The 24524-nt window shown below is 43.0% G+C and overlaps 1 protein-coding gene across 4 annotated transcripts in view; it reads left to right on the top strand.

Annotated features, from left to right (window-relative positions):
- PDGFD (platelet derived growth factor D) overlaps positions 1-3950 on the top strand; it is a 164430-nt gene extending 160480 nt beyond the window's left edge. For all 4 annotated transcript variants that reach the window (XM_064170745.1, XM_064170727.1, XM_064170735.1 and 1 more), the window contains one exon: positions 698-3950. In XM_064170745.1, coding sequence (XP_064026815.1) covers positions 698-832 — 135 coding nt within the window. In that variant the 3' untranslated portion in view covers positions 833-3950. The remainder of the gene's footprint in view (positions 1-697) is intronic.
- The last annotated feature ends 20574 nt before the right edge of the window (positions 3951-24524 follow it).

The following is a 24524-nucleotide window of genomic DNA, read 5'->3' as shown; positions in this document are numbered from 1 at the left end:
TAAACCTACAACTGTTTTAAGAGTCTTGGAGTTATCTTGCCTAGATAGAATTTTTTAAGAAGTCTCTTTTTATATAATATATAGTTCCCTAGAAACATTTTTTTTTTGTTGTTTGATGGGGTCTTTTTCTAGATTTCTCACAGAAAATCTTAAGAAATTATTTAAATTGAGGCCAAGATTTTCAAGGTAAGCCAACAAACGTCAGATTCCAGAGAAACTCGATGGGATCTGGCACGTATTTTGCACAAGTTCAATTCATTTTCTGTATCCCGCAAGCATTTTTGGCCCACTTCTCATCAGATGTGCTTCACAAATTTCAAATTGCATTGAAAAAATTGTTCTTTTTACTTAAGACAGAAAGGCAGAGTGCAATTCAAATATATATGGGATTGCACAGATGAGCCAAAGGAAACATACTTGGTAATTCACATGCAAAGAAGCAACACTGGACATGGTTAAGGAACCGCACGGTATAAAGATACCTGATGTAGAAAACAATGCAATCTGTTAAAGCTCCAGGAGAAACAGCACAGCAGGATGTCATAGAGTGGAAAGAAAAAGATGGGCATAAAATACAAACGTGTTCAAATTAACATGGTCAGGGCCATTCAAATGTGTTGGTGCCCTCAGGGGCTCAGCACTCTCATTCTCAAATCTCTACCTGTGTTTTCTAATCAATGCGTTTCTCTCCTTTCAGGTGCTGAAATTTGTCCCTGAGGCTGGGCATCCCAGAAGAAAAGGCAGAACCAAGAACAACATGGCCTTAGTAGATATACAGCTGGATCACCATGAGCGTTGTGATTGTGTCTGCAGTTCAAGACCACCCCGATAAAAAAAAGAAAACAAAACAAAACAAAAGAAAGGCAGAAAGAAAGAAACAAACCACACTAACTGCAGCTTACTGGACGTTCCCTTTCAAGCAGGATTGCTCTGAGGACCTTTACTCGCTAATCATTTGAATTTTGCTACTAGCCTGCCTTTGCAATTAGCAGAAATGACCACGGTTTTTCAGCATAGCTGTGCTGATTAGTGCCATGGCAGATAAACAGGTATATCATAGGTTTATGTATCAGCATCCAAAATATAGCATTATGGTTATCTGTGACTAGATTCTGAGCGCTGAGATTTTCAAAGCTCAGTTACAGTCCTTAGGCACACAGTGCCTACTGAAGTTGAACAGCAATTGTGTAGGTATTTGTGGTAGCTGGCAATGAAATGGCATTGTGCTTATGTTTCTCACTCTCCAGTTCCTAACTCAAATTATGCTCAGCTCTCCTGAGGGCCAGTAGGGTTTTATAGGTGTAAACAAAGAGGTAATTTGAGCCTGCATTAGTATAAAATGCATTGTGCAACTCCAAGAGGGAACCTCCTAGCTTTCTGGCCCAACAGAGTGAGATATAGTTAAGTCCATCACTGCATAAAATAGCACACCAGTGGAGTTCAGTCTCACTGTTTGTACCCATCAAATCGTGGTGAAACCAGTAATGCTCTTTATAGACTGAAACACTGATGACAGTAGAGGGGTGATAGGAAGCTGGTAGTTTTGCCATGGTTACTCCACAGGAGCCATCACCCAGGCCCTTCTATAATAGAGGGCCTCTGCCAGGTCCCCAAGTAAATCCCCAAGGGCTGAGGCTGGTTCTGGTCTCTGCCTACCTGGATTGCCCTTTGCCCAGAGCTGCCCACAACTGCTCAGGAGGATTCCCTGCTACATGAAAAAGGAGAGAACACCCTCCCCTTGCATCCTCCTCACTGCAGTTTGAGGAGTGCAGTGTTTCCCCATGAGGGTGATGAAGACAGGAAACTTGTTTGTTGAAAATATTGTTCTGCTTTGCAGTTGAGTTACTGGGAAACAAAACTGTGCTTAAGATTTAATTATTGTTGTTTGGTTTGGGGGTTGTTTGTTTGTTTTATATATAGATTAGTATAACTTTGTTGTATATGCATTAATCTTAGTTATCTGAGGTTAGTTGACTCAATTCAGCTCTGTATATTGCCATGGTTGAACTTTTGACAGTGAATTTCATTTTTGGATTGCATTTTGCTGAGGCATATTAACTCATTAAGCAACATCTTTCTGTCGTGGAAAATGTGCATCATTTATTAACTTCCAGAAGGCAATTATTAAATACCACCTTGTAATAAAATAAGCACTTTAAGAGCTGCAGCATAGCTTCCTATACCTTTCAAAATACTATGAAAGTGCTCTAGCTGAAAAAGGAAAAAAAAAAAGTCTTCCAAACTAGCTTTAAAGAATTGTAAATGCTGCTGCAAGTGTAAAATACAGGCAAAATTACGTCTGGCGAATTGGAGTTTTGATCATGAATGTAACAGAGGCTGCACATTTAATAGCTGAGGTTTTGTCTTTGATAGCAGGCATAGGCGGCATTGATTCATTGCTTCATCCTGTTTGTGTCACCTCTTCTATCTCCATCTCTCGGAAAGAATGAAATAGTTTGACAATAATGCATTCTAGTTAGTGGAAACTGGCATGGGCTATAATATAATTCTGAGGTTCTTCAAGACAGTGTGTTTTAGAAAGCTACAGAATTCTTACAGCAGTGCTCTAATGTTCTGCCTTATTACCCTCTTTATCAGTTCAAGTATTTTATAAGTGCTGGTTTATAGTTTTAGCAAAACTTTACTGAAACATTGCTTAGAAAAGTTGTATTGCTTTCTTTCCTGCACTTTAATCTTTGAGATTCAAAAAGTGGGGTTTGCTTTTTTTAATTATTTATATTATTTTTTCCTCTCTGGCTCCCAGATGTTTATTTAAAAAACGCTTCTGAATTCTGCCTTCAGAAGTGATTCATCATTTTTCAAAGCAAGTCACGTTGAAAGAACAGCACTGCAACCAAAGATTGCCAGCTTCGTTTACTACTCAGAACTGTTTAAAAAAGGCTTCATTCTTTTTCTGTCTCTAGCTTAATAAAAATATTGACCCAGTCCTTCCTTCATTTTTAGCTAATTTTGGAAGAAATATGCATGCAAGACCTTGACAATACTGATTGTTTTGGAGAGAGTGCACTCCACTATATGTTCCTTACTGAATTCTGAGGTTATACTTGAGCACTCTGGCCCTGTAGGTAGCATTGGTTGTAGGACACACCAATTTAGTTAGTATGGCTTTGAGCATTGAATGATCCTTGAATTCCCACCCACCAGGGGAAAATGTTCACCAGGCATCAGGTTTGCCTGGTGCCTCTCGCACACCTCTGTCTGCTCACCCAGTCTGCTAATCTGAGGGATCCATCGTGCTCTGAGAGCCTCAATTAGCATTACAGACAACTGAAAAGGGAGAGGATCTTCCAAAATGTGCCTTAGCCCTCAGGTTGAATCCTCCCAGTGCAGAGCTTTTCTTTCTCGCTTTGGATTATGTAGAAACACCTGAACTCTAATTTGAGCATCCACACAAAGTTAAGTGGTATGAATACACATTTTAAAGACTGAACAGCTTATAGTTTATCTTACTGAATTGGATATGGGCAGCGGTGGATGCCAGAGTCCAACAGAAAAAATCAACTGTAACGTAAACTAAATACCAGCAATATTTTTTTTCCTTTTTATTTATTAGCAGAAATTGCAAAAGTGTTTTTCTATAGATTTGATTTCTCTTTTGTCTATGCAATAATTGTTCTATTATTCGCATAATATTTTAACTTAAAAAGCCAAGCTATCAAAAATAACTAATGTTGTTCACTGTTGTTGCTGGACTTAGACCATCATAAAATAAATACATTTTCAAGGGAAATTCAGAAAGAATCCCTAATTTCAAGCCACTCAGTAGCTTTTGTTTCTTCTGGAATAAATCCTCCTTTCTCAAGTGCAATCTCTATTTTTTTATTTTGTTATCTCAGTTAAATGCAGCTTTCCTAGCAGTATTTTTACTTTATGCAGTATGTAACATGTCTTTATCTTGATGAAAAAAATAAATACTGCTTTTGAAGGAAGTTACTCTGTGCAATTATTCAGAATTCAGATGAATTAAAACTCATGATTTGTTGAAAGACGTTTCCACAACATGGCACCAACCGTGCTGGGTCTTCTTGTGAGGTTTAGCATTGTGACGGCAGCACAGCATTTCTGACAGCCGCATTAGGACACTCCCCTGGACTCCTGTGATGCTTTGGGTGTTCCCCACCCCCCCCTCCCCCACACACACACTTTAGAAATCACCCAGACTAGACTCAGACGGCTCTGGGAATATGAATGAAGTTTATATTTACAGCTGGCACAACATACAAGCAGATATTTACAGTATATACAGTTATACACAGAAATATACAAGGTAAAAGGTAATACAGAAACACAACTCCCCTCCCAGAAACCTGAGTCCCCAGGAGGGGCTCTCAACCACCCCTGCACCTTCCCCCTACCCCTCTCAACCTTACCCCAGTCCCAAGGCAGAATGGAGGTTCGGCCAGGGGGTTAGGAAGCAAAGTGGATTAGCCCAAAATGGAGTGTGAGGTTAGAGAGATGCAGCTCAGCCAGCAGCCCCAGTGAGAGTGGTTATCTAATGTTCTTATTTCTTGTTCCTATACATCTCAGCAAGCCTATGAGTGAAGTAGACATCACCATTGTTTTCCTATCGCAGCCTGTAATCTAGTTCTTCTCACCAAAACATTCTAGCCTGCTTCAAACTAGCACAACTTTGTGCTGGTCTCAGCCCCCATGGGCTTGTCTTCATCAGAGGTGTCCTTGTTTGTCCTGCTGAAGCTGCTCCCTGCTGGCACGTGAGCATCCTGCTTAAGCTCTGCATGTCACCTAAATCAGAACAGAGCTGAATCTTCAACTGAAGACTTGTAACCACAAAAAATAACCAACCCAGGATTGCATGTCAGAATATTTTTGTGTATTGGTGTTCATCTAGCATTAAAGTACACAGAAATTAAACAGAATCAATAAATGATGTGCCTAGTTTTACCATCCCAAAGACTAAACCCAAGACAACCGTAACTATTTACAAATATACTTTCAAAGTAATTTTTACTAATGTTTTGTTGCAATGTCCCCTCTCAAGCTGGAGAAGTACCAAACTGAAATGTAACCTACCCTGCTAAGTGCAGGCATTCCCCCCAACTTGGAAGCAAATTTCGCTGTTTTGCCTCAGGAGCATAGCTTCCATAGCCAAAGTTCTGAATAAACCTTTCATTATGGCACAATTCCCATACAGTTTGGGACAAGCACCTTGAACAAAAATACCATTAAAACTGATGTTAGTTTTACGTGCCACAGCTTGAATTACAACGCTGACAAAATATACTCTCCACTGTCAGAGTGCTGCCCAAATTTTTCATTAAGGTTCTTGTGTTAAGCTAAAGCTGCCTTGGGTCCTTACTGGAGTTTGCACTGAATCAGAACATTGAATTTTTTTGCCAGATTAATTCCTCACTAGCTAGACACTCTTTCTGATAAGAGAAATATAGAAAGCATACAGCCCAAGGACCCAGCCTTGTAACCTGTGCTCACGCATAGATCATAGAATCAGCCAGGTTGGAAGAGACCTCCAAGATCATCCAGTCCAACCTATCCCTCAGCCCTAGCCAGTCAACTAGTCCATGGCACTAAGTGCTTCAGCCAGTCTTTTCTTCAACACCTCAAAGGATGGCAACTCCACCACCTCCCTGGGCAGCCCATTCCAATGCCAATCACTCTGGGAAGAACTCCCTCCTAACATCCAGCCTATAGCTCCCCCGGCACAACTTGAGACTGTGTCTCCTTGTTCTGTTGCTGGTTGTCTGGCAGAAGAGACCAACCCCCACCTGGCTACAATGTCCCTTCAGGTAGTTGTAGACAGCAATGAGGTCCCCCCTGAGCCTCTTCCAGAATAAACAATCCCAGCTCCCTCAGCCTCTCCTCGTAGGCTTTGTGTTCCAAAGCATGTGTGCTTTTTTCTGGCAGAAGTGCCACTGACTTAGAGCAATCGCCTCCTCAAGTGAGCATTTTTATCCCCTTTGGTTTGCTCCTTGTTACTCACAGAATTTTTTTTTTTTAATTAAAAAATAACCCAAACAAAACCAAAAAGGCACTCAGAAGAGACATTTCCTAAGAAAGGAAGCAGTTCTCTTGTGCAGAGTGGACAAGGACATATTTAACAAAGACCTTTTTTGCCCCTCAGAAATGCACGGAATAGACTGTGCAGCCATCGGCTCAACTATTGCTAACCGTTCAAGGACGGCGCAGAGCTGCTCCCAGCTGGCATCGCTCTGTGCCCACATAACTGTGGCTGGCTAATTTTATCAGTCTGTCCTTGTCCTCGCATGAGTGAAAGCTTTTATAAATCTGCAACATGGAAAGCAGCTCTGTGTTTCTTCGGCTGGAAAAAGTGTAAGGTTCAGGAAGTCATTCATGACCTTACCATTCTCTTTTTTAAATGATAATAATAATAATATACATCTTAAACATTTTCCTTCATCAATTTGAAGAATGTAGAATCTTCTTCTACGTGATCTTATGATCTGCAACAGCTGTAAAATACTTCTCTGCAAATGCATTTAAGGTTTCCCTTGCCCTTTTCTGGAGTGCACTGCCCAGTCACGCTGCTGTTAACACAGATTCAACAGATGTCCAATTTGGTATTGAAGTCTCCTAAGAACTCCAGTAAAGCAGCTAATGAAAATGCAGAAATTAGTATTCTGGTCTCTCATTCTAGGAACTCCAACTTTGTTTGTTGATAGTCTTGGTCAAATACACTGGAATACATAACGTTCATCATTTGGTTGGCCATTCATTGATGAGCCTTGAATATCTGCCTAAAGTGTTTAAAATACAAATTAGATTTTGCATTTCTTTTAAAAAATCTCCTTCAAGAAATGGATTTTCATAGCTGAAAATACTCTGCTGATGACGAAGGAAGAATTCTAGGTGTTAGACTATCTTCTAAAATTAATTTGACTTACCATAGAGCCATAGAATCAACCAGGTTGGAAGAGACTTCCAAGATCATCCAGTCCAACCTAGCACCCAGCCCTGTCCAGTCAGCTTGACCATGGCACTAAGTGCCTCATCCAGGCTTTCCATTTTCTTACGTGGAGAAGGCTGTGGATGTAGTCTACCTGGAATTCAGCAACACCTTTGACAATGTCTGCCACAAAAAGCTCCTGGCCAAGCTGACAGCTCGTGGCTCGGACAGATTCATGCTGACATGGGTCAAAAATTGGCTGGAGGGCCAGGCCCAGGGAGTGGTGGTGAATGGTGCCACATCCAGTTGGCAGCTGTCACTAGTGGTGTTCCCCAAGGATCAGTGCTGGGCCCAGTCCTGTTCAACATCTTTATTGATCATCTGGACCAGGAGATTGAGTCCAGCATCAGTAAGTTTGCAGATGACACCAAGCTAGGAGCAGGTGTTGATCTGTTGGAAGGTAGAAGAGCCCTGCAGAGGGACCTGGACAAGCTGGATGGGTGAGCAGAGGCCAATGGGATGAGATTTAACAAGGCCAAGTGAAGGGTTCTGCACTTTGGCCACAACAACCCCAAGCAGTGGTACAGGCTGGGGACAGAGTGGCTGGAGAGCAGCCAGGCAGAAAGGGCCCTGGGGGTACTGATAGATAGTAAGCTGAAGATGAGCCAGCAGTGTGCCCAGGTGGCCAAGAGAGCCAATGGCATCCTGGCCTGCATCAGGAACAGTGTGGCCAGTAGGACAAAGGAGGTTATTCTTGCCCTGTGCTCAGCACTGGTCAGGCCACACCTTGAGTACTGTGTCCAGTTCTGGGATCCTCAATTTAAGAAAGATGTTGAGGTGCTGGAGCATGTCCAGAGAAGGGTGACAAAGCTGGTGAAAGATGTAGCACTTGGTCTGAATTGATTAAGCCTGGTTTTTGAAACCAAGTATCCAAAACTCCTTTATTTGTAGCTTGTAGGGAGTTGCTGCTTTAATAAAAAATGGACCTAGTTATGCACCAGCAGCTCCTCTGCTAGATCACAGAATCATAGAACAATTTGAGTTGGAAGGGACCTCCAAAGGTCATCTAGTCCAACTCCCCTGCAGTCAGCCACCACATCCTGCACTGATTCAGTTTGCCCAGGGCCCTGATGAGCCTGACCTTGGCTATCTCTAACGACGGGACCTCAACTGTCTCCTTGGGCAACTTGTTCCAGTGCTCCACTACCTCCACAGTAAAGATCTTTCTGCCATCATCCAACCTAAATCTCTTCTCTAGTTTAAAACCACTGCCCTTCATCCTGCCACTTCAGGCCTTTGTAAACAGTCCCTCTTCAGCCTTCTTGTTGGCCACCTTTAGGTACTGGAAGGTTACTGTTAGGTCTCTGTGGAGCCTTCTCTTCTCCAAGCTGAAATCAGAGCATGTTTCTGGCTTCCTGGTAGACGTCTCTGCATAACTTGCAAACTGTTCTTCGTGATGAAATGTTACAAAATCTTACTGCTGACTTCTATTCAGTAATGATTTGTATATAATTTTGTTACACACTTCAGCTTGATCTCCAAAAACACCAAGCAAAAATATTTCTCGTTATCCAGTCTGTAAAAAAAATAAGCTGAGCTGACAAATGTGAGAAAGTTAAAGGCAAAGAAACACAAGGAAAACAGGACTGCCCAGACTCACAGACCGCTTGCTGTGCAATTTAACATTCAAGATGACTGCAAATAGACCATTCCATCTTCCTGTTCTCATCTCCAGTCTTTTCCTCTCCATTTCCCTCCCTTCTCCACCATATCCACCTCTTTCTCCCCTGCACAATGCATTCCCCCCCCTTTTTTTTCCCCCACACTCATAACACCTGGGTCTTGTTGGAATCTCCTCCCACCCCAGGTGTCACCACTTTGCCCTCCCTACCCACTCCTCTTTTCATTCTGGGTCTTGTTGGAGTCTCCTCCCACCCCAGGTGTCACCACTTAGCCCCCACCCACCCACTCCCCTTTATAAGTGGCCCCAGGAAAGGCAAGCCCCAAGCTTGCCCATTGTGGGCAGAAGGATCCTCCTCGGATCATCACCGGTGAGTGCTCTGTGGTGCATCACTGGGTGAATGGTGGAGGGGATTCAAAGGCCGGGGGGCCTGGTGGGCCCCCCGGCTCGGTAGGGCTAGGCCTCATCATTGCTCTGACATTGCATTGCTCACGGGTGCTGGGTAGGCTTCCTTAGGCTGAGTTTCTCTGTGCTGAGTTGCTTCTTTCAGCTCACTGAGGATGACCTGGAGTACTCGGCTGAGCCTATACCATGTCATGCAGGAACACATCCAAGCAAGTCTTGGATATCTCCAAGCCTCTTTCTGTGTTCTGTCACCCTCACAGTCAAAGAATTCTCCTTTGTGTTTACTTGAAACTTCTTATGCCTCAGCTTCCAGCCATTGCCCTTGTCCTGTCATCAGGCATCGCCAAGAAGAGCTGGCTCCATCCTCCTGGCACTCATTTCTCCTTCTGTGTAAGTAAATAACCAGCTCTAACATGTAGGTAGAACAAACAGCACTCTAGATGACCTCAGGTACCAAGTGAAGTGGCAGTGCTCCCTTTTGCAGGCTGAGTCTCCCCAGTGCAAAACCCTGCAGCTTGTGAGGGCAGCAGAGCCACGCTTTTTGTGCAGGGACTGAAGGGCTCTGGTGATGTCTGGGGTTATAGGATAGACTCAACAGGCACGTGGAGAAACGGTTCAGGACAAACTGCAAATCACATCCTTCAAAAAAGAAGAGGCCTTTGGAGGGAGCAAACCAGGGCTATTTCCCCTCTTGGCTGAGGCAGCAATGAGGAAAAGAAGTGGCTAAGACACTGAGACAATCTTGGGCCCCTGCAAGGGGCTTGGCAGGAAGAGTGGCACTGCCATCACTTTTTGAACTCCACATTGTCGTGGAGGGCCTGTAGGCCTGGAAAGAGGCTTCTTTATGCCCCTGCATGTCTGGACATGTTTTTCTGCCAGGACCTCTGGTTGTAAACAGGTTGTGTAAGCCACACACCGCCAGCTCGTGTCTCCCTGGGGCGAATCCATGTGATCCCCATTTTTGGGAGTGTCCAGGCAAGAGCCTCCTGCCTATTTTGGTAAGGTTTGGCTGACTGCCAATCTGATTGGTCACTCTAGTGGCCCAAGGGCCCATTAATCTCAGCCCACAGTTCATAAAGAGGGATACACAGGTGACCCACGTGCTCATCTCTCTGACCCACCTGCAAGGATCAGACGCAGCTCTGACCTTCACCTGCAGTGCTCAGCTGCTCATACCTGCATGCTCAGATGCCATTGCATAGCTCCGATGCTCAGAGGCTCAGACCTCATGCTTTGATTCAGTCGCAGCTCACCTGCTTGCGTACCTTAGATGCAGAGCTCATTTAAGCCTGCACATACATGTATAAGGAGCCTATAGCCTCCTAATCCAGCTGTGCACTTCTGCAAGCTGTCTTGTTTTACCTACGGAGCTCTGACTCCCAGCAGCTGAGCACACTTTGCATGCCCACTGCTTATTGCCTGGTAAAAGCCATTGCCGCTGAGAGAACCAGGAAGCAGCCTTCTGGATTGTCTGCACACACACACACGGCCTGAACCTGTGAAGAGAACCGTGCCAGAGCCCGCACAGATATTCTTCTCCTGTTCCTGTAACCCTGCCAAGCTGATAATCCCTGGACGCAGCATCCAGAAGAAGACAGCAGCATCAAGGCAGAGATCATCCCTCGCCAGGAGAACAAAGATTAGAGAAAACCTATTTCCCCTCAAGCCGGGAAGATTCCAGCATCTAAGTCCACAGGCAGAGCCCCTGAAGTCCAGACATTGGGCACAGGCTGTGACACAGCCCCGGGAAGGTGGTTAATAATTAATAATAGGGCTTGTGAGTAAAGCTTTAATACCTCTGTAATGTAAGTTATCTCTGCTGTAGAGCAGAAAGAGTTTCAGCCCACTCTGCTGGGCAAATAGCATAGAAAATCCCAAGTGGCATTAAGCCTCAGGGGAACTCCTCTCTCTGTTTATAGTTTGATGTTTGCTAGTTAAATAATCAAATCCCTGTATATATTCTGTCCTAAATGCTTTTCATAACCTTGCACGAACTAATTTTTAATACAGTGGTTGGGGTTGTCAAGAGTTCATAAATAATACATTAAATAAATTATATTTTTATATAAAATTTATGTTGCCTCAAATCAATTTCTCACCTCCACCAAATAGATGTAGGTACAGAAACCTCCCTCCACAACATACATACACAAACACACTGCAGCAGCTAGCAGCTTCTGCTTTTGCAGTGTCCTGAGGTGCCCTCATCTGCTAAGGCTGAGCCCTGGTGTGCACTACTTGCATGTATCCTATGCCCTGCTACCTGATGGTGCAGACAGACCACTCACCTTGTGCTCAACCTGACATGAGGTTGACTCAGCAACTGGCTTCTGCACTCTGAAGGCAGTGATAAAAGTATTTGCAACTATGACAATGAATGCTAGTCCAGTTGCCAGGTTGTTGAGGAAATCCAGCTTTCCATGTTTTGCAGGGTTGTTGAGGTCATATTTTACTAGGAATATCAGGAGACAAAGCTCCTAAACTCCACTGATAGTTATTTTTCCAGGTGAGAGGCTTTCTCCTGTGTGCAGGGGCATGTTGATGAGGTGTCATAGTGACAACTCCTGAGATAGAACTGGGAACTAGAGACCTGTGTCTCCATGTTGTCAGTCATCTGGGAGACTTACCTGGCTGCTAGAGGGAGCAGAGGATCCAGTCCAATTGATAAAGACACTGTGGGGTCTCAGAGTCACTTGAGGTCCACCCACACATGCATGTATGTCTGCCTGTAAGAAGAGGCAGACATTTCCTGTCTGGTATAGGTGATCCTGCTCAGGTACGGAGACTGGACTAGGTGATCTTTTGGGGTCACTTCCAGCCCCTGACATTCTGTGATTTTGTAATTCTGTGGCTCTGTGATTCTGTGCACATGTGCTCAGCCCCACCGCTGGCTGGATGTGGGCACCATCAAGTCGAAGCAGCCTCTCCTCCATCAGTCAGCCACTACCATTCAGCAAGCCATCACAGGGAAGTCTTTCATAAACAGTGGAAAGATTGGAGACTGCAGTAGTTCTCAGCTTCCAGATAGGTTTTCTCATTAAGTCATAAGAAAGCAAATTGTCTGGCTTTACTGGAATGTACAGGCTGGGCTGCAGCGTATCCCCCAGAGCATCCTCCTGAACTCAGAGAGCACCTGATTTTAAGAGGCCTTCATTAAACTGTTCTGGTACTTGACAGATGGCATTCATTGCAACCTTTGCATCAAAATATCAACCTTTGGATTCTGTTGCTAATTTATTTCAAAAGGTCAGGCAAGGATTTGTGTGCCCTGAAGGAATCGATTACTTTATAGGAAGCTGCAGTTTCAGTATTCAAATAAGCCCACACAGGAAAAATACTGCAGTTCTCACTGTTAAACTGTATCTTAACACCAAGTACACAACTGATTACTAAATGAAGATAAGCCATGAAAAAGACTGGTTTTTTTTCAATTAAAATTCAATTAAATTGAAGACACTTGGGTCCAAATTAAGAACCCAACAAGAAAGGGTAAGCAAATTAGTTTCCCTGAGAAATGCAGCTACTGCATGCTTGAAATCTTCAGGACTGAACAATGCAGGCTAGGTCAGCAATTTTAATAATCAAAATGCCAGCATCCCTTAAAAAGTCCTTCTGAATAAAGATAATTCAAGAAGCAAATGAAAGCTAGTTTGAATTTTGATGTCACTAGCAGATTACACTGAGCTCTAGCCAGCATCAAGTGCTTTTTTATTTGAGTATGTAAGTTCTTTAGTCTGAGAAGCATTTCAACAAGCTGTGTAACTTCCATCAAATTCAAAACTGCTGTTCTTTGCCCCTCACAGCAGTGCTTGTGGAAAAACAGAGATCAAAGAGTATTCCAAGTGCTCCTTGCATTCAACAGAGCTCACATGGACATTCAAATGTCTACATTAAAAGAAAAAACAGGGCTTAGTATGTATTTAAATCAACAAATTGCTTTCAGACTGAAAAAAACAATGGATCTTAGTGAACAATTAATGGCAGCTGCAAGTTAGCAAAGTGATAACCCACCTATAATCTGTATTGTTGAGGTGTGTGCTAACTGACTTCCTACTGTTAACACTTCCTTTTCCACTGCTTTATGAGTCTCTAAACTAGGGTGTTTGATATACAGAGACACTGGCATATAAGAATCATAGAATCACAGAATCAACCAGGTTGGAAGAGACCTCCAAGATCATCCAGTCCAACCTAGCACCCAGCCCTGTCCAGTCAACTAGACCATGGCACTAAGTGCCTCATTCATTCTTCTCTTCAACACCTCCAGGGCTGGTGACTCCATCACCTCCCTGGGCAGCCCATTCCAATGCCAATCACTCTCTCTGGGAAGAACTTCCTCCTGACATCCAGCCTATACTTTCCCCGGCATAACTTGAGACTGTGTCCCCTTGTTCTGTTGCTGGTTGCCTGGGAGAAGAGACCAACCCCTACCTGGCTACAACCTTCCTTCAGGTAGTTGTAGACAGCAATGAGGTCTTCCCTGAGCCTCCTCTTCTCCAGGCTAAACAACCCCTGCTCCCTCAGCCTCTCCTCATAGGGTTTGTGTTCCAGGCCTTTCACCAGCCTTGTTGCCCTTCTCTGGACACGTTCCAGCACCTCAACATCTCTCTTGAATTGAGGAGCCCAGAACTGGACACAGTACTCAAGGTGTGGCCTGACCAGTGTTGAGTACAGGGGAAGAATAACTTCTCTCGTCCTACTGGCCAACTGGTCTGACCAAAGGAGGAACCTGACATATGTTTAGTTTATCAAAGTGAAGGCTGACACACAGTATTGTTGCTTGCTTTCTATAAAACTTGTGTGAGGTATCTAATTTAATCTGAGTCTAGCTTAAAGTAGCAAAACCTCACCTATAGATGAATGCTAGAAATTCCAGAACACCATGATAAGGCCTCTAACTTGGACAACACTCATCAAGACTGCATGCTTCAGGAAAAAAAAAATTACCTGGGGTGTCCTTGCAAACTGCTAAGGGCTTATAGATTTTCCTCTGTATAGACCACCTGATATAGTACTGAGTACCTGAGAAATGCCGTACAATAGTGTATGATATATTGCACTGAAACTGTGGAGGTTCTTTTTAGCCCCAGAAAGTTTTCAGAGTAGCTTCTTAAACTGGATTTGGCTCTAGCAGTTGCATCTCCTCCATTTAATCCAGAATGGAAAAATCGTCTGGTCAAATGCATCTTGTTAATATACCCCTCTATGCACACATGTAGACATATATGTAAATGAAATACTTATGACACCTTTTTTTCTGTAATTGCAAGTTAAAACAAAAATTAAAATCCTACTTCATCAAGACAAAAATACTTCATCAAGACAAAAATTCTTCATCATACAAAGAGAAATATTATTCACAGAATCACAGAACTAACCAGGTTAGAAAAGACCTTCTAGATCACCGAGTGCAGCCTGTCACCTAACACCTTCTAATTAACTAAACCATGGCACTAAGTGCCTCATCCAGTCTCCTTTTAAACACCTCCAGGGACAGTGACTCCACCACCTCCACGGGCAGCCCATTCCAATGGCCAATCACTTTCTGTGAAGAACTTCTTCCTGTTCTTTCACTACAGCTAAGTTTTCTGTCTTTGAAAAGTGAAGGCTAAAGTACTGTTGCAAGACCCTCTCATTTTTTCCTACTCCTCCTCCTTAGGTTTCCATTCATCATATAGGAGAATTTAAGAATTCTTCTCAGTGCTAACACAGTTACTAAATGTGGTGGTTTGACTCTGGCTGGGGGCCAAATGCCCACCAATGCCACTTGGTCACTCCCCTCCTTAGATGGGCAGAGGAGAGGGAAAAACATAACAAAATCCAGTGATAAGATAGGAGCAATTTAATAATAATAACAACAATAATAACCAAAGACTGTGTGCAGAAAGCAAAAGTGAAGAAAGATGTTATTCTCTGCTTCCCACCGTCTTATATCACAGCTGATGTCATCAGTATGGCAAGGAATACCCCTCTGGCCAGTTTGAGTCATCTGGCTCGGCTGTGCTCCCTCACAAGATCATCACTCCTCACTCCTCAGCTTACTCTTGGGGTGGGAGAACATTGGCAAAACAAAGCCTGGGTGCTTGTTCAACACTAGCCAAAACACTGGTGTGTTATTAGGGGACACAGTCTCAAGTTGTGCCGGCAAAAGTATAGGCTGGATGTTAGGAGGAAGTTCTTGCCAGAGAGTGATTTGCCATTGGAATGGGCTGCCCAGGGAGGTGGTGGAGGCACCGTCCCTGGGAGTGTTCAAGAAAAGAGTGGATGAGGCACTTGGTGCCATGGTCTAGTTGACTGGCTAGGGCTGAGTGCTAGGTTGGACTGGATGATGTTGGAGGTCTCTTCCAACCTGGTTGATTCTATGATATTCTATCAATGCCCAGCTACAGCACTGCAAAACACAGTACTAGAAAGATACTTTGAAGAGAATTAACTCCAGCTCAGTCAAACCCAACACACTGAAGGTTGTTAGCTGTAGTTCATTAAAACTATTTAGCTGCATTACTTTAACAAATTTTGCAGTTCTACTTCCACACAACCCTTTAAAGATTGCTAACAGCCAAGCGTTGTCTTTTGGGTGTTTTAATCCACAAGATATCAAAGACATTCAGTGCATAAGAAATGAGCAAATGTTATGTATAACTCTCTCAAGGCCTTTGAATTGGAGGTTACTGCTGAACACAGACATCTGTCAGCAGAAGCCAGAGATCATATTGTCTTGAGATACTGGCAAACCCTGGAAAATTCTGAACTGCATGAAAGCCTTAGGAGCTTCCTTATCTCATTTCATTCACAAGTGACACCTTGAGCTGCAACTCCTTGAAAACTTTCAAGCCTATCATTTTCATCTAAGATGATAACTCACCTTTGGTTCATAGGGCCACAACCTACACAGAGAGGAAAACTTAAAGCAGTTATCTGATTGGTACTACACCAGCCTTTGCTTCTCAGAATGGAAAAAGGCACACTGAGGATGAATGATGAATACAAGGCCCCATCACTCTGAAAGCATCAAGAGGGTTAGCCTGACCTCAAGAAACTTTGCTTCAGTTTGATATTTTGATTGTGTATTATTTACCAGTTATTGGCATTGGAATATTAACTGAGTCTTTGACTCGTAAGCCTATCAATGTTGAGATGTCTGATAAGACAGGGGATTCCTCTGACTAAATGCACATTCCTGGCCCAGCTTACATCTCATGAGTGAAACAGGTCCATGCAGGGTATTTCCCCTGGTTGCAACACAAGCATCTAACCCCAGGGAAGGAGAACAGAGATGAAAAAGCACTTCCTTGAAAATATCATCAAACAGTCCAGTTCAGTCTAAATACTCTGCTTGGCCTGTCCCGCATTTAGTTCCTCATACACACAGTTTGCAACAATGAGCAGGGTCTGGTGATGTGCAGGGAGAATAGCTCATACAAGCTAAATACAGAAGGGTTAGTTTTAGTCTTGCTTATGTCACAGGATGAAAGCTGGTCCAAGTGGGCACATTTGCAGATGGAAAGCTGGGCTGAGGAGCAATTGGTAACTAAACACACCACTCCCTGTGCTCAGAAGAAAGGTCATCTAGATATACTGTTCCCACTTCATTAGGGAAAGGTTCTCCACCTCTTCCTTCTAACACAGTGTTTTAACATTCTGGAGTTAACACACATTTGAACCCAAATATGATGTTAAATATGGTGCTGATATAACCTTTATAAGACCAGAATGCAGAGACACTGGCTTGCTTTGTAGACAATAAGGTGAATTTATGCATATGCTCAATACTGCATTGCAAGCAATTTTTCTTGTTTAACAAAATAAGTGACAATGCTATTTATTGACATTGCCTACTTCAAGGAAATGTTTGCCAATTATACTGGCTATGATTGTGCCATCTGTTTCTTCTTGCTAAAATCTGGTGAAGCTAAAACTGAATAATAGATCTCTGCAAAGTCCTCTCCCCTGTCTACTGGCACACAACACTCTCTATTCACTTCTAGCAATAAGTGAACGGCAGGATGCAATATAACAAAAAAAGGCAGAAAATATAAGCTTCCCATCTATTAATTCTGAGCTGTTAGGACAGGCTGAAGCAATGGGCAGTTACAAAGAATGTCTCAACTAATAATAGGAAGACTAAGTTACCGTAACAGAATTATTAGAAGAAAATGTAGAAGTAGCTGGGGGAACTACCCATGCCTGAACCTTGTTTGGAATTCAGTTGAAATGGATGGAGTGATGCAGAGGAAATTGCACAAGCTCCTTCAGGGTGAATTTATCATGTTTGTAGAGCACTAATTCTTTTCAGGCATACAATGTCATATAACATATCACTCATGGCATGGATCATTATAATTGCTTCTACAGATCATTCTATAGCAGTACCCCAACTCCGAAGCTTATTTTGGGTATATGTTCACAATTCACAACTTGGTATTTCCAACTGTTATTTCTAATCCAACACAACTGTTTGTTCCACTTTTTTCAAGTTTTCCCTTATCAGACAGTCTTCAGAAGCAGTATTTCATTTCACTCCCATCTCCATATGTTTGGGGTACTTTTTTTCCCATTGGTTTCAGAAGTTAACTGATTCTAGTCCACAAAGAAATAATTATCCTTGTTATTGTAGTCCTACTGATTATTTTGCATTAGATCTTGACTGCAAGAAAGATCTTTATGAAAGGACAAGTCAAATGTCTGTGCAGTTCAGAACAGATACAATTCACATAATCATAGAATCAGCCAGGCTGGAAGATACCTCCAAGATCATCCAGTCCAACCTAGCACCCAGCCCCAGCCAATCAGCTAGACCATGGCACTAAGTGCCTCAGCCAGGCTTTTCTTGAACACCTCCAGGGACAGTGACTCCACCACCTCCCTGGGCAGCCCATTAAGCCACTTTTCATCTTGTACTATTTGTTTGCATGAATCAATGTGGAATCATTATAAGCTAGAAAAACATTCTAAGTGTCTGCATTCAAAAATTAGTATTAATGAGAGTTTCATTTTCCTCAGCTTCCCTGATGTGTGAGAGTAGATGGGAAAATGGTGGCATTTAGAAACTCCTATGATATCCTCCTCCCCTCAAAATTTATATCCTGTAGAGGTCTTCCTGAGAGTATGAAGATAAAACAGCTCATCAAAAAGACATTTGTCTGAGACATCCAGCTGAATTTTAAACAGATTCATTTTCTAAACCTGTGTACAGCAGATGATTTTCAAGCCTTGATCACATCTACAATCCCTATAGTGACCTTGCTCAGCCAAAACTCATTGGCATTGGCCAGTGCTTGCTCATGAGCAACTGGTGCCAATAAAAACTGCTGGGAAAGACGGAACACTGGAGCACTTAAGGAAACTGGACTTATTGAAGCCAGCACTGAAAATATTTTTTTTTTTTTAAGTGACATAGAAATTCTGATTCTAGTTTCAGAAAATTAAAAGTTAAAAAATAAAAGGAAATACTAATTTATCTGAAGCTGTCTGGTCTAGCTGGTTGAAATTTGCCAGTCATGCTAATGGACAAAATGGACATTGAAAATCAACTTTGTAAATCTGAATCTTTTGTAGATTCTTAATATGTTATTTTACTCAATGTTGGGCCTATTGGACTGTGTGATATGTCAGCAGGAAGCCCAAAGAAATAATTCAGTTGCATAACATGGAAAAAATGTGCAATGTGAATTTGAGAAGAAATATGAGGTTGAGGGAACCTATACTGCAGTAATCTTGATGGCAACTGTGTAAAGGCAGGAAGCTGTGGTGATTAACTCCCCATGACATTCATGTATCACAGAGGGTAGAACTGATCTTATTAGTTGAGGAATGGGTCAAGTGGCGTGCTGTAAATTGTCCTTTTGCCCTCTCAAAAGTCTTCTCTGTGCTTCTTACTGTGCTCAAGAAATCCTATATTGCAGAGAAACAAATGTTAGAAGCCTTGCAGGAATTAAAGTGCTAGAGAGTTCCTGTGGCATCTTATTTTTAACACCATATTTCTTAGCACTACTGGCAGTGTGATAGAGGAGATAGCATTTAATTTAGTGCTGACTTCAAAGTGCAGAGAAACTCTGGATGAATTTGGTTTTGATCTAGTAAACAGAGACAGTTTCTAAACCTTAAAACCAGTTTCTGCTGTAGCTTATTTCTCAAACCCCTTTAATTCTAAACATTAAGTATCAAAAGTGATCTTAAAAATATTGCCTCTGCAATTATTTGACAGACAGAAAACAATATTAGCCTGAATGATGACTCACAGGAGCTGTTCTACAATGAGGTAGAAATAGCAATACACTATTTACATGCAGGATACGTGAGGCAACAAGATTCTGTGGTTAAAGAAAAGTGTCAGAGAGGCAGAAGGGTTGAAAGTTAGAAGCTGAGAAGAAGAATTCATCATAAACTGTAAAACAGGTTAATTGGGATGCTGCTCATTCTGGTGTGGTTTCATGGAATTGAGCATGTCTAGAGGCTGCAGCTTCAATCTCTGAATCTCACAAAGACTTGTTTATGACTGAAATTCAGCAGAGCTTGTGTGTGCATGCATAAGTTAATTTCTTGAAGGTAATGAGGTTTGGTAATGTTGTCACTTTGACTTAGGACAGTCTGTGCTTCATCCAAAATGCTAAATTCCACTATATTGGATATCACTGTAGTGTGCATTAGTCCATTCTGCTTCACCTCCGCTGTTCTTAACACTTATGTAGTCACGCAGTGAGCTAGACCATGGAAATAAATAGGTGAAAAACAAGTATGTCTGATCTGGCAGGATTTTTGGCTGTGAAAAGACAGTGTAGAGCTAAGGCTGTTCAACTTTAGATTTCTTACAAATCTGTTAGCTGTAATAAATAGTTGTTTCGGCTAACTAAACTCAAGATCATTGTTTACTAAGGAAGGGAGAGAAGGAAGGGAGGGAAAGGAGGGAAGGGAGAGAAGAAGTGTGTTGTGGAGGGCCTGTAGGCCCAAAAGCAGGCTTATTTATGCCTGCTCTGCCTGGACACGTCTCTGCCTGCACCAGGGGTAAACGAGAACAAAGGGTGTGGTGGAGGGTTACAAAGCCCTCTTGCAAAGCCCTCATTTATACAGAATTGTGGCTCAAAGACCATCAATCGAGGAATCAAAAGCCCATGGCACCAGCCCTGGGAACTGACTAAACCGCCGTTTCTAGCTGTGGGAAGATTTCTCCCCAAGAGGGAAATAAAGCTGTAAACATGAATCATTGTTTTGAGAAAGAGACCATGGGTCTCAGACACCATGAGCACCCTATGCACACCTGCTGGGGGCTGATCCCTGGGTGGTACCACAGGTTGTTTTTGGTGAAAAATAGCCTATCTCTCTCTTACACATAATTTTGAACCAATCTGTATTGTTCGCGTATGTCAGCATCAGTCTGGCTGGCACACCTCTTCTGAACAGTATAAAAAGACTGCATTATCCTAATAAAATAGCTTGCTTGCTTGCACTGCTCGCTCTCACACACACACACACAGAGCACGGCTCGGCACGGTTACAGAACCAACTCGCCAGCACTTCGATCTACACCAGCCTCCAAACGGATGCCAGCACCCAGCTTGGCCCGGACCTGTGGAAGCTCAAACAGCGCTCCCCAGTCCACGATATTTATGACTTTTCAGAACTGAATTCGGACAGTGAGTAACTGAGAAAACTTGATCTAAAGCCAGAATAATCTCTCAAAGCTTTCCAGTGGAACTCTCTCAAGCCACAGACTCTCTTCCTAAATTCTTTCAAACTGTTGCTAAAATTCCTGATTTCTTATACATAGTCATTCTGTAACTTAATTCGCAACTGTATATAAAGGACTTACATGGGATAGTTATAAATAAGTTTGGGGAAGGGGATTCCTAGTGTTTATAGTAATAAATCATTTAAATTCTTTCAAATTCAGCCTCGCATTTCATTCCCCAAAACCCAGACAAACTCCACTCCACAACAAAGGGACACCTGATTGTGTAAGTCCCCACACACCCAGCTCATGCCTGCCTGGTGCTGGGCCCACGTGATTCCCATGTTTGGAGTCCAGGCCTGTGGGTTTTACCTAGTGTGGTAGGGTTGGGCTGACTGCCAACCTGATTGGTCATTCGAGTGGCCAACGAGACCATTAACTCTGGGCCCACATTTAATAAATAGGGATGCACTGAAGAATTGGACACTTGCAATAGGCTGACGCAGCCCCGGAGGGTGATTAATAATTGATAAGAATTGTGAGTAGATGCCTCTGTAATTTCTATTACCTCTGCCATAAAGCAGAGAGCAGTTTTCAGCTCAGCTTTGCTGGGTAAACAGTACAAGACCTCAGGAGGCACTGAGCCGTGGGGAAACTCTCTCTCTGTTAATAGTTTGAATGTTTGCTAGTTATGAATTAGTTTCTGTAGATATATATCCTAGAATGTCTTCATAACAGTGTAAAGAACCCTGTAATATTAAAGTTCAGTGGTTGGGGGTGGCGAGAGTTGAAATACTGAAGTTAGTAAATATATATATTTTTATAAATATCCTCTTGCATTAATTAATTTCTCCCCTCCGCCAAATCAGCGTAGGCACTGAGAAACCCCATCCGCGACAAAGGGAGAGAAGAAGAGAGAGAAGGGAGAGAGGGAGGGAGGAAGGAACAGAGGGAGGGAAGAAGGAAGTCACATATTAAAAAAAATATCTAGTGCCTAAGAGCTTCAACGTAATGAAATTGTAGGTTTACGTGGAATTGCAATGGCATGAAGTGAGACAGTTTTGAACAAGTGTAAAACCCCAGCAAGCTGAACAAAAAAGTGTTCAGAATGTGATCAAGCTGCCTTTAATACTGGGGTTTTTTTACAGCTTTGTGATCTGAGGAATACCACCTGCCACGAGGAACAATATCTAGAGCAGGCATAAATGTTCTTAATGAAATGTGGTATTTTTTCCTTCCTTGAGAGTTCATTGCAAAACATGTAAGCATTTAAATACCTAATCAAATATTACCTGCCAGCCCTGCTGGGTATAATGTAAATAGTGCAAATTTCTCAACCAATTTCCTTTGGCAAATGCTGTGCTACAGTCAGCAAACGATTCTTGAAGTTCTGCAGCGCAAGAAATATGCTGTGAGTTTTACACAGTCTTTAAAAGGAGTAGAAGCTTCACTCACCTTGTTAGTACCGAAAGTATATACTGCCTCTTTGGATTTTGAGGCAGGACTCTGAACAGCTTGCTAGAGAAGAAATACTTTCTCAGCAGCCCATGCCAGAGCTTTCCATAGAACCTACTGAACTTTACTATACACAAGAGGTGTGTGTGTTATTGCCAATAAAAATATGATTTCATTAAGGAGCTTTATCATATGGAAGATTACATAAACTATCTTTTTTGGACTGCACAAATTCCCATTGAGATCAATTGGGCAAGTGTCCAATTTCCAAATTAGAAATTCTCTGTAATAAACAGAATATGAAACAGCAGAAAACAGTTGTAATTCAAACAAATTATGATTTCGAGCTAGTGTCTAGCATTGCCTCCTGAAGTTGTGATGGTTTGGGTGTTCCCTGCCCCCCCACACTTTGGAAATCACCCAGACTAGACTCAGTCGGCTCTGGGAATATGAATGAAGCTTATATTTACAGCTAGCACAATGTACAAGCAGATATTTACAGTATATACAGAAATATACAAAGTAAAAGGTAATATAGAAACACAACAGCCCTCCCAGAAACCTGACTCCCCAGGAGGGGCTCCCAACTGCCCTTTCACTTTCTCCCACCCCTCTCAACTTTACCCCAGTCCCAAGGAAGAATGGAGGTTCACCCAGGGGGTTAGGAAGCAAAGCAGATTAATCAGAGAGACAGCAGAGAGGCTAGAGAGAAGTGCAGATCAGAGCTCCCAGGCAGAAGAAGCAGAAGTGCCTTATCTATGTTTGGATTCTTGTTCTTATACACCTCAGCAAGCCTATGAGTGAAGTAGAGATCATCCCTGTTTCTCTTTTATAGCCTGTGATGTAATCACAGTCACAGTCTCACAGTATCATCAGGGTTGGAAGAGACCTCACAGATCATCAAGTCCAACCCTTTACCACAGAGCTCAAGTCTAGACCACGGCACCAAGTGCTTTGTCCTTCACACGTAATCCTTCTCACCAAAACATTGATGCTTCCAACTAGCACAGAAGGATTCTGCTTCCCCACTGAGGTCCAAAGTCATGGTTCCACAGCCCAAAAAGGAGTGCCTCAGAGACCTTCCAACCCAGAACAATGCTGAGGATTGCAGAAGAATTTCCAAGTCAAGCAGAAGTTTTCAGGGTGGCAGATCCAAAGTTACAGAAAATACTTTTCTGCTTATACTTCCTGAGGGGAAAAAAAAAAAAAGGAAAAAAAAAAAGAAAAGGGAAAAAAAAAAGGTAGCAGTAAGTTGTGTGGTGTTACTTTTATACACATGCCATTGTTCTTCCCATTAGTGTGTATTTGATGCAATACCAGTAGGTATCTGCCTAAATCCTGCTGATACCAGTGAGTCTGGAACTATACTCATTTCTGTAGAATTACAGGAAATTAAAATATTTTGCACATACTTGTCCTGGTAGGGCATAAATCCTGCCAGGCAGGTTTAACCTTTGCTGTCCTCCTCCTGTCGTGGGTCCAGGAGCGAGTATATGAGCAAACAATAAGGCTTTGGCCCCAGCAAAGCCTTCAGGGCTAGGAGGCTTAGCACCTTGTGTCAGGTGTCCTGTGCTGCCCTCACCTTGCCTGCATGGTCACAGGAGGCACCAAGCTTTGAATGCATTGGCCAGAACAATGGTGCTAGTGCCTATTAGCCAGTTTGATTTTCAAATTGAAGCATATAAAGGGGGATGACTTGGAAATTGCCCCTTTCTCCATTAGCCTTTCTACACCAGCCTTTGTCTGCATGGAGCCTTCCTGCCTCTCCTGGTTTGCAGCTTGTTGAAGGCAGCCAGGTGCTGCAGCTCACACTAGTGGCTTAGCTGCAGCTCCTTCCCCCTGCCTGAAATAGTTTGTATTTTACTCTGGGATCATCATCACGAGTCTGAAAGCATCTCTGATACAGGAGACTTACTCAGGGACCAAAAGCGTCGTGAGGACACATGCTGGAGTGGATGCTGAGACTCCCATAGGCATGGTTAGAATTTCTAGAATCATAGAACCATAGAACCAGTCAGGGTTGGAAGGGACCACAAGGATCAGCCAGTTCCAAGCCCCCTGCCATGGGCAGGGACATCCTACCCGAGAGCAGGCTGGCAGAGCCTCATCCAGCCTGGCCTTAAACACCTCCAGGGATGAGGCCTCAACCACCTCCCTGGGCAACCCATTCCAGGCTCTCACCACTCACATGGTGAAGAACATCCTCCTCATGTCCAGTCTGAACCTACCCATCTCCAGCTTCGTTCCATTCCTCCTAGTCCTGTCATTCCCTGATAGCCTGAAAAGTCCTTCCCCAGCTTTTCTGTAGGCCCCCTTCAGATACTGGAAGGCCACAAGAAGGTCACCTCGCAGCCTCCTCTTCTCCAGACTCAGCAGCTCCAACTCTTTCAGTCTGTCCTCACAACAGAGCTGCT

The sequence above is a fragment of the Pogoniulus pusillus genome, chromosome 3 (genome assembly GCF_015220805.1).
Source record: "Pogoniulus pusillus isolate bPogPus1 chromosome 3, bPogPus1.pri, whole genome shotgun sequence".
NCBI lineage: Eukaryota > Metazoa > Chordata > Aves > Piciformes > Lybiidae > Pogoniulus > Pogoniulus pusillus.
The sequence above is the reverse complement of the archived record's forward strand: the minus strand, read 5'-3'. Positions and strand labels throughout refer to the sequence as shown.